General features: G+C 37.6%; 1 protein-coding gene across 1 annotated transcript in view; it reads left to right on the forward strand.

Annotated features, from left to right (window-relative positions):
* CCDC18 (coiled-coil domain containing 18) overlaps positions 1–10,205 on the forward strand; it is a 90,573-nt gene extending 80,368 nt beyond the window's left edge. The window contains exon 30 of the mRNA XM_087820596.1: positions 8,969–10,205. Coding sequence (XP_087676722.1) covers positions 8,969–8,983 — 15 coding nt within the window. The 3' untranslated portion in view covers positions 8,984–10,205. The remainder of the gene's footprint in view (positions 1–8,968) is intronic.
* The last annotated feature ends 318 nt before the right edge of the window (positions 10,206–10,523 follow it).

Here is a 10,523-nt window from a genome sequence, read left to right on the forward strand (position 1 = left end):
ATAGGGGTGCATATATCTTAATGAATGTTTTCAAGTTTTTCTGGTAGATACCCAGAAAAGGGATTGCCAGGTCATATGGTAACTCTTTTCTTAATTTTTTGAGGAACTGCCATACTGTTTTCCATAGTGGCTGCACCAATTTACATTCCCACCAGCAGTGAATAAGGATTTCTTTTTCTCCACAACATCTCCAACACTTGTTATTACTTGTCTTGTTGATAATAGTGATTCTAACAGGTGTGAGGTGGTATCTCATTGTAGTTTTGATTTGCATTTCCCTACTAGCTAGTGGAGTTGAGCATCTTTTCATATGTCTGTTGGCCATTTGTGAGTTTTCTCAGGAGAAATGTCTCTTCTGGTCCTCTGTCCACTTTTTTAATCGGATCATTTGTTTTTTATTGTTGAGTTGTAGGAATTCTTTATATGTTTTTGATAACCCCTTATCAGAAGTGTTGTTTGCAAATATTTTCTCCCATTTGGTTGGTTACCTTTTTGTTTTGTTGATGGTTTCTTTTACTGTGCAGAAGCTTTTTAGTTTGATATAGTTCCATTCATTTATTTTTGCTTGTACTTCTCTTGTCTTTGAGATCAAATTCATAAAATCCTCTCTAAGACCAAATTCCGTAAGTTTAGTACCTATGTTTTCTTCTATGTAATTTATTGTTTCAGGTCTCATATTTAGGTCTTTGATCCATTTTGAGTTAATTTTTATGTATGGTATCAAATAGCAGTCTAGTTTTATTCATTTGCTTGTGGCTTTCCAATTTTCCCAGCACCATTTATTGAAGAAGCTTTCTTTTCTCCATTGTACATTTGCCCATATCCATGTGGATTTATTTCTGGGCTCTCAATTCTGTTCCATTGGTCTGTGTGTCTGTTTTCTGCCAGTATCATGTTGTTTTGTTTACTGTTGCTTTGTAATATAATGTGAAGTCAGGGAGAGTGAGTCCTCTGCTTTTGTCCTATTTTTCAGGATTGCTGTGGCTGTACAGGGACTTTTGTGGTTCCATACAAATCTGAGGATTTTTTGTTCTATTTCTTTTAAAAATTCCACTGGTATTTTGATGGAGTTGCATTAAATCAGTATATTGCTTTGGGTAATATGGACATTTTAACTGTGTTGATTCTTCCAATCCATGAATACAAAATATCTTTTTATTTCTTTGTATCTTCTTCAATTTCTTTTAATAATGTCTTGTAGTTTTCAGTATATAGGTCCTTCACATCCTTGTTAAGTTTATTCCCAGGTTTTTAATTCTTTTTGTTGCATAGGAACGCAGTGAATTTTTGTACACTTATTTTGTATCCTGCAACTTAACTGTATTTTTAAGTTTTATTTTATTGATTTTTAGAGAGGGAGAGGGAGAGAAAGAAAAACATCGGTGTGAGAGCAAAATATCAATTGGCTGCCTTGTATACGCCCCCTATCAGGGATTGAGCCCGCAATCCTGGCATGTGCCTTGCTTGGAAATCGAACCGCAGCCTTTCCATGCACAAGATGACACCAAACCAACTGAGCCACACTGTCCTGGGCGATAAACCAGCATTTTATATATTGGTGGGAATGATCCAGTAGACAGGGAAACTGATAATTCAAGACAGAGTGGAAGGAATCAAGTTCTTAAGATAGGCTGAATGAGTTAGGATCCAGAAGAGAAGCAGAATTGGCCTTGAATAAAAGAAGGCAGTTCTGCCATATATCCAGGCAGAATATATGGGTACAGAAACACATGGAGTGGAAGATTTTGTGGGAAGGGAGGAATTTCTTTATTGATTGCCTTTATTTTCTTAGTGAAATAAGAAGAAAGATTATCATCTGAGGCAGGGTGAGGTATTGGAGGTTTAAGAACAGGGACGATATATGAAATAGTTATCTTGGAGAGTGGGAAAATATAAATGGACTAGGGAGGTCTAGTAAGCTTGCTAGGCAGATAATTTTGTTGTGTGGAACAACCCTGCAAAATACAAGACATCTGACATCTTTTTCCCCCTGTCTATTATATGCCAGCAACAGGATGTCTCTTTCTCCCCATCATAGTGACAGCCAAAAAGTACTCTTAAAAATTTCCAGATTTTTCCTAGGGAAGAGTACTGTTCCCCTTAAAACCTCTACTCTGTGCCCTTAGAGTCATAGGTGTGCAAGAGTCTATTTTCGGTAAAATAGAACTTAATTTATATAGGATACATTTGATAAGTACAGTGACAGATTGTGATAGAAATAATATGTGGTTAACAAAAATAAAATTGATTAAAAAAAATAAATAATACGTGGCATTTACTATGTGCTGGGCACTGTTGTAAATGCTTTACATAAAATAACTCATTTAATCTTTATCAACAACCATACAATATGTACTAATATCCTTATAGTACCAAATAGTTCTTATTGTAGTGGGTACTATTGTCCCCATTATATAGACAAGGAAACTGAGTCTCTGTTCTTAACCACTGCTGATATGTTATATACGTAATTGTATTTATATTTTCTTCAGTACTGTCTAATTAAATAGTTTGGTCTTGCAACTGCTTAGTCAATTAAGAATTAAGAGGGTAGGATTTAAAAGTTACTACATAACTAAAAAAAAAAAAGTTACTACACAACTGATAGAATGATTTCTCATCATATAGGTCATTGTAATAGATAGATGCATTTGAATATATCACGTCATTTTTCCTATTCTATAATCACAGAAGCTGAGTGTCAAATTAATATATGCAAACTGCTGTAGCCAGTTCTTAAGAAAATCCAGCCAAAGATAAATTCTATACACATATGGTTGCTTATTGCTAGTGATATACTCTACTGAGTTTTTTTGTTTATTTGTTGTTTTTTTTAAATATATCTTTATTGATTTCAGAGAAAGGAAAGGAGAGGGAGAGAGAGAGATAGAAACATCAATGATGAAAGAGTCATTGATCGAGCCCGCAACCCAGGCATGTGCCCTGATGGGGAATCGAACCCCGATCACCTGGAGCCCAGGTCGACGCTCAACCGCTGAGCCACTCCCGGCCAGGCTCTACTGAGTTTTAAATTTGCATTAACCACAGTCAGTACTCAAAACTTTAAGCTCACATGGAACTCTCATATCTCATGAGCCTCAATTGCATTACCAGTGTAGACTTAATTTTGTCTTGGATAGAAGGGACTGGCTCTTTGGATTGCTCAGAACTCAATTCAGTACTCCTTTGGGGCCCATGCTGGAATTTATGCTTGACAAATGCTCATCTGTGGGTTTTCTTCAATTCTCTGGCAGTCATTACTTGCATATTATACCTTAATCTTAAGGGGAAGGTAACGGAAGACATCTTCTCAGTGCTATTCTGTAGGGCCTCCATTTTTTTCTTTTCTAATTTTATTGTTGGGTTGTGTATTTTTTTAATGGAAGTAAGAAAATTCAGAGCAAGGATTGCTACTCTTGAAACTTTGACTTGCTATAGTTTTACTATTCATAGTCATTTACATGTACATTGCATTAATAAATGTGTACCGCTTTCTAAATTTTACATAAGATACTTAAAATTGGGGTGTAAAACCATGATCTGTAGGCTAGTTCTGGTCCTCAGCTTATTCACCCACTACTAATGTATAACATTGCATTGGTCTTCGATTTACAAGAATTTTTAAACTCTTTTAAGCCAAGGAAACTATTGTTTAAATCAAGTGATATAAAAAAATCCAAATATGTCAATCAGATGCAAAGATAATTTGATTGAGGAAGGGCTATGTCTGACCTTTACCCAGTTACTTGCTCACCACGTTTCAGGGTTGCTTATGCAGACTCCAGGGCAGCCCTGGATTAACCCTTAAGGAAAAGAAGCACAGACTTGGGGCACCAAGGGAAGTGGAGCATCACAATGTTTTGCCCTAGCTATCATGCCTTTAACTCTTTCTCTGCCACACTTAACTGGAGTAGAATGTTTTATAATTATCTTTATCTGCCATGTTAAAAAATCTTTTTCTTTGGTATGGTGAACGTACAGTTTAAAAGCTTTGTTTGAGGTGTCATCAGGTATTACATTTGTTTCTGACCCATTTATGAGTTTTACTTAGAGAATAAAACCAACTGGCTGTCTGATAGCATTTAACTCATCAGCTGATTTGTGTAAAGGATCCTTAAACTCATTATTGTAAGCATTGGAAGGGCCAGGGGCATTGTTGGGCTGTGCTTAGGACATCAATTAGCCTTAATGGAGTGCTGCTCCAGAGAGTGCAGTCTTAAAATCCGCTGGTATAGCAGAACCTAGAAATTGGTATGTGAGAAGTCCTCCCTTTCTTCTGTTGCAGCCCAAATACTAAATTTCCTAACAGTTAGCTGTGTTGGCAATTTCATTCACAATAAAATCTCTAATAGCAGTATTCTGCTTTCAGACTCTGAGAAAAGCTTCAGAACTCACAAAATATTACACACGCACACAATTTTGAACACAATTTCAAGGAATTCACAGGCTTCCAGTAAAGAACTTTTAAAAAATATATATTTTTATGACCTGGCCAGGCGTGGCTCAGCAGTTGAGCATTGACCTAGGATCCAGGGGATCGAGGTTCGATTCCCGACTGGGGCATATGCCTGGGTTGTGGGCTCAATCCCCAGTCGGGGGCAGGCAGGAGGCAGCCGATCAATGACTGTCCTATCACTGATGTTTCTATCTGTCTCGCCCCCTCTCTCTTCCTCTCTGAAATCCATAAAATATATATATATATATATTTTTAAATATATCTTTATTGATTTCAGACAGAGGGGGAGAGAGAGAAACATCAATGATGAGAGAGTCATTGATCGGCTGCCTCCTGCACACCCCTTGCTGGGGATCAAGCCCGAAACCCGGATATGTGCCCTGACCGGGAATCGAACTACAGTCTCCTGGATCATGGGTCCATTCTCAAAAGCCAAGCCACAACAGGCGGGCAAGAGCTTTTGTTTTAGATTAGAGCAGTGGAAGTGTGAATACTGATTGATTAGCTAGTTCATAGTTTATTAGGAAGTTATAAGAAGTATTATTTATATCCATCTTATTTCCAAAAAGGAAAAGTAGTTTACAAAATATGGTCTGTATACCATGCATGAATTGAAAAATAAGAATTTAGAAAATCAGCTATAGGAAGAACAAAGATGGAGAAAAACAAGATAAGGCAAGAGTGCAGGTAATACCTAGAGACCTGGTAACAGTTCACATTCCTGGCCCAAAGAAAGACCAAGTATGACAAGAATATTTGACCTGCATTTTTATTTATTTTTATTTTATTTTTAATTTATTTTTAATTTTTTTAAAATTTACCTTTATTGTTGAAAGTATTACAGATATCCCCCTTTTTTCCCCCATTGATCCCCTACACCCTTCATCCCTTCCACCCCACAGGCCTTCACCACTCTGTTGTCTGTGTCAATGGGTTATGCATTTATGGGTATAAATTCTTTGGTTAATCTCTCCCCACCCATTCCCCCACCCCAGCCTTCCCACTGAGATTCATCAATCTGTTCCATGCCTCTGTGTCTCTGGATCTATTTTGTTCTTCAGTCTATTTTGTTTATTAGATCCCACATATGAGTGAGATCATGTAAACCTGAATCAGGAAGAATCAGAAAACCTGAATAGGCTCATAACAACTGATGAAATCCAAACAGCAATAAAAAAAAACTCCCAGCCCGGCTGGGCGTGGGTCAACTGTTGAGCATTGACCTAGGATCCAGTAGATCATTGTTCGATTCCCAGTCAGGTTACATGCCCTGGTTGTGGGCTCGATCCCAGGTTGGGGGCATGCAGGAGGCAACTGATTAATGACAGCTCTCTCATCATTGATGTTTCTATCTCTCTCTCCCTCTTCCTTCCTATCTCTGAAATCAGTAAGATATATTTTTAAAAAAACACACAAAAATTCCCAGAAAACAAAAGCCCTGATCAGGACAGCTTCACAGAGGAGCTTTCTAATTGTTTAATTTGTAGGGTTAGATAGTTCACTAAAAATTTTGCTTGCTTTTTGAGGTAGGCCTGTAGTGCCATGAACTTCCCTCTTAGGACTGCTTTCACTGTGTCACATAGATTTTGGATTGTAGTGTGTTCATTTTCATTTGTTTCCAGGAAGATTTTGATTTCTTTCTTGATCTTACTGGTAACCCATTCATTGTTTAATAACATGCTATTTAGCTTCCATGTGTTTGAATGTTTTTGAATGTTTTTGCTGTAGTTGATTTCTAATTTCATGCCATTGTGATCCGAGATGCTTGATATGATTTCACTCTTCTTGAACTTGAAGAGACTTGTTTTGTGTCCTAACATGTGGTCTATCTTTGAGCATGACCCATGTGCACTTGAGAGGAATGTCTGTTCTGCAGCTTTGGAGGGAAATGTTCTGTAAATATCAATTAAATCCATCTGATCTAGTGTACCATTTAGAGTCACTATTTCTGTGTTGACTTTTTGTCTGGAAGATCTATCCAGTCAAGTCAGTGGGGTGTTCAAGTCCACAACTATGACTGTATTGCTGTTGATCTCTCCCTTAAAGCCCTTAAGGTTATTATTGATAAGTCCTTATTTATTGCCATTTTAATTCTTTATGCCTATGTTTCTCTCTATATTTGTTCTTATTATTACAGCAGTGTCTTTAACATTTCTTGCAATGCTTCTATTTCTACTTCTAATCACAGCAGTCTCTTTAACATTTCCTACAATGCTGATTTGGTGGTGATAAATTCCTTTAGCCTTTTTTTTGTCTGGGAAGCTCTTTATTTCACCATCTATTTTGAATGATAGCCTTGCTGGATAGAGTAGTCTTAGTTTCAGATCCTTGTTTTGCATTACCTTGAATGCTTCATGCCATTCCCTTCTGACCTGTAGAGTTTCTAATAAGAAGTCAGCTGACAGCCTTATGGGAGTTCCTTTGTAGGTAACAGATTGCTTTTCTCTTGCTGCCTGTAATATTCTCTCTTTGTCTTAAATTTTTGGCATTTTAATTATGATGTGTCTGGGTGTGAGCCTCTTTGAATTCTTGCTTGGGACTCTCTGTGCCTCCTGAACTTGTGTGACTTTTCCCTTCACCAGGTTAGGGAAGTTTTCTGCCATTATTTCTTCCAACAGGTTCTCTAACCCTTGCTTACTTTCAACCTCTTCTGGCACTCCTATGATGCGAATATTGTTACATTTCATATTGTCCCACAGGTCCCTTAGACTGTCCTGTTTTTTAATTGTTTTTTCTTTTTGTATCTCTGATTGGGTGATTTTTTTTCTACCCTGTTTTCTAATTTGCTGATCTGATCCTCAGCTTCCTCTAATCTACTGTTTATTCCTTCCAATGTATTCTTTGTTTCTGCTATGCCATTCTTCGTTTCTGACTGGTCATTTTTCATAGTTTCTGTGTCTTTTCTCATGCTGTTGAGCATCCTTACAGTCAGTATTCTGAACTCTATATCTGATAGATTGCTTATCTCCATTTCATTTAGCTCTTTTTCTAGAAACTTCTCTTGTTCTTTGATTTGGGACTTGTTTTTTTGTCTCTCCATTTTGGCTGTCTACTTGTGTTTGTTTCTATGTATTAAGTAGACCTGCTAGGAATCTCAGTCTTTTTGGAAGGTCTCTGGTGCAGGCTAATGTCAGACGCAGTTTGTGACTGGCCTTGTGTACCCTGTTTGGAGCTATCAACAACCCACGGCTTGAGGTCCCCTCTGTTGGGGCTGAGTAAGTTTGGGCAGTACCAAGATGCACAGCAAAGACTGCTTTTCCAAGACCCAGGTCCAGAAGCAGATCAGGCAGACACAAAGCACTCTGAGGTCTTCCTCTGCCTATAGGCTGATTAATCTGATTCTCGTAATGAGCCTCAGGATGTAGAAACTCCACTGGGTAGGGTGAGAGGTTTTCCAGTAGGGTGGGGCAATTGCTTCCCCCTCAGGCAAAAGCTACTTGGAAGGTAAATGTTTGCCTGTGAAAGATTTCCTCTGCACTTACGGGGAATGACTTGGCATGAATCCAGAGGGATCTCCTCTGAGCTGTATCTCCAGAGCCCACAACTCTAGATTCTCCTCACATAGCTCCATTCCACTCTGCCCTCCCTCTGCTGGAGCCCAAGTGAGTGGCTACACACAAAACTTTATGCTTTGGTTCTTTAAGTGGGTGCCTGCATTTCCAGCTGTCTCTCCCTGGCAGACTGAAACCCAGCTGCTTTTCTCAGCCAGATGTTATGTGGGCACCTCTCTCAGCTCTGGTGCTCTTGATTGGGAAGCCCAGCCTGGGGTTTAGGCCGCAGAGTCCTCAGTGGGGAACCCCCATAGCTGAGATATCCCTCCAGACCTTCAGCTGCTGCCTGTGGAGCCCAGCCAGCCCTCTTGTGCCTCCACACTTCCTACCAGTCTGTGTGGTCTCCACTTTTCCTCCTTGGTTACGAGGGTGCTCTCCAGCTTGTCTTTAGTTGCAGTCGATTATTCAGGATGGTTTTTCTATATTTTAGTTGTAATTCCAGTTTGGTCCCAGGAGAGTGTCTGTGTAGCTTCCACTCAGTCCACTGCCATCTTTAACCTCCCTGACCTGCATTTTTAGAATCTCCTGGGATCTTTCCCTGTATTTTTTTACTTCTTTATGTTGTGCTACTTACTTGTGCAAACTTTTTCTCTCGTCTTTTTCCTTTCCTGCTCTATTCTTCTTCCTTGTTTATTTCTTTTCCATTGACTTTCTTCATGTAGCCTTCTATCTTTCTTATCGTGCCCTCATTTGAACAATGTAACACCAGTGACTAAATATCTTATGTCCCCGTTTTTGTTTCTTAAATCAGTTTAGTTTAACTTTGCACTCCTTCCCCACCCCTAACCAGAATTACAGCCATGTGATCCATTATTGACTTATTCTGATTCACATTTTTCAGTTAACTTCATATTCTCCACTGTTGCTTTAAATTATGCTCCTGATTTTTATAGTGGACTTTTAATGCTAAATCAATATAAGACTATTTCAAGTGTTAATCTATTATTTTGCATTATTCCAGGGAGAAAATTTATAATTAAAAGAAGATGTTGATGTGATGAAAAATGGGATTTATGGTACTGTGCTGTGTTTCCTTATTATGTAGTTCATACTTCATAGAAGCTGTTATTTTATTGCTTTTGAATAAATTTTATATTTCAACATTTTTAAAGAAAGTTCTTCTAAAGCTTACTTATACTTTTTGTGAAAATTAATTCATTTTATTCATTTTTTGGTTTAAATTTGCTGCTTTCCTTATCTTTTGTGTTTGTTAAAATTGTTAAAATGCATAAGTACATTGAGTCATTTATATATATTTTTAATCAGACTACTATCGTATTGTTTATTTTTCTAGTAATACTTTATTTTTTAAATAAATAACATGAATTTAGAAGTCATTCTGCCACAGGTTTGTAATTGTACTAATAATGGCAGGCGTCTGTTGAATTTTTGACAAACCTTAACCTCTTCCTTGTAGCTTCCTTTCTCTTTCTTATTACAGGTATATTAATATTTATTATTCTGTTTGCCATTTTTCAGGCACTATTCTAGGCAGTTTACATTTGTTAACTCATTTAATCCACATCACAATCATGTGAAGTAGATACTGTTATTATTTCTGTTTTACAGGTAGAATTATATTACATAATGACACAAGTGTGGGTTATGGAGAAATTGATTTGTTGCAAGCATCAAGATATGAACTTTTTGTTAGTGACTCCGTTTACACATGGTTAGCTTTATGGTAGGATAAAAATAATGCTGCAAAATTAAGATGACATTTAAACATTTGAATTTACAAATCTCTCAAGAGTTCAGATTTGATATCTTGAGACCAAATATTTAATTCATAAGTGCATATAAATGATCCTTAGAAAATACTGCAGAGTTAATCTTTTCTAATAGTTCGTCATTAAAGTTGTTAATATGTTGACAGTACTGTTTGAACAACACTAATACAGAATTTGGAATTATTTGTCAGATGTGGAATAAAATGTATTTTTTTTCTGCTACTTACTAGTGACTTAACCCTAACAATTAAATCTTCTTAGTCAGCACCCTTATTTCCCCTTTCCCCTGTATTTCTACCATGGGCCTCATAAGTCCTTATTCATGGACTAGTCAGTATTACTAAGTAGAGGCACAATGTGCAATTTCCAATCTGAGTTGGACTCAACAATTTTTTTTAATCCTCACCTGAGTATATGTTTGTATTGATTTTAGAGAGAGGAAGGGAGAAAAAGAGAGAGAAACGTTGATTGGTTGCCCCCCACACACGCCCCCACCAGGGATCGAACCCGCATCCGAGGTATGGGCCCTGACTGGGAATCAAACCCACGACCCTTTTGGTGTACGGGATGACGTTTCAACCAACTGAGCCATCCAGCCAGGGCTCAACAATTTTTTTTAATTTTTTTAAGAAGAGAATAAACCTTGTAGGAAGGACTTGACTTTTCCTTTTTTTTTTTTTTTTAATATATCTTTATTGATTTCAGAGAGAGGAAGGGAGAGAGAGAGAGAGAAACATCAATGATGAGAGAGTCATTGATCGGCTGCCTCCTGCACGCCCCCAACTG

This window comes from Miniopterus natalensis, chromosome 9, assembly GCF_054644295.1.
Source record: "Miniopterus natalensis isolate mMinNat1 chromosome 9, mMinNat1.hap1, whole genome shotgun sequence".
Taxonomy (NCBI): domain Eukaryota; kingdom Metazoa; phylum Chordata; class Mammalia; order Chiroptera; family Miniopteridae; genus Miniopterus; species Miniopterus natalensis.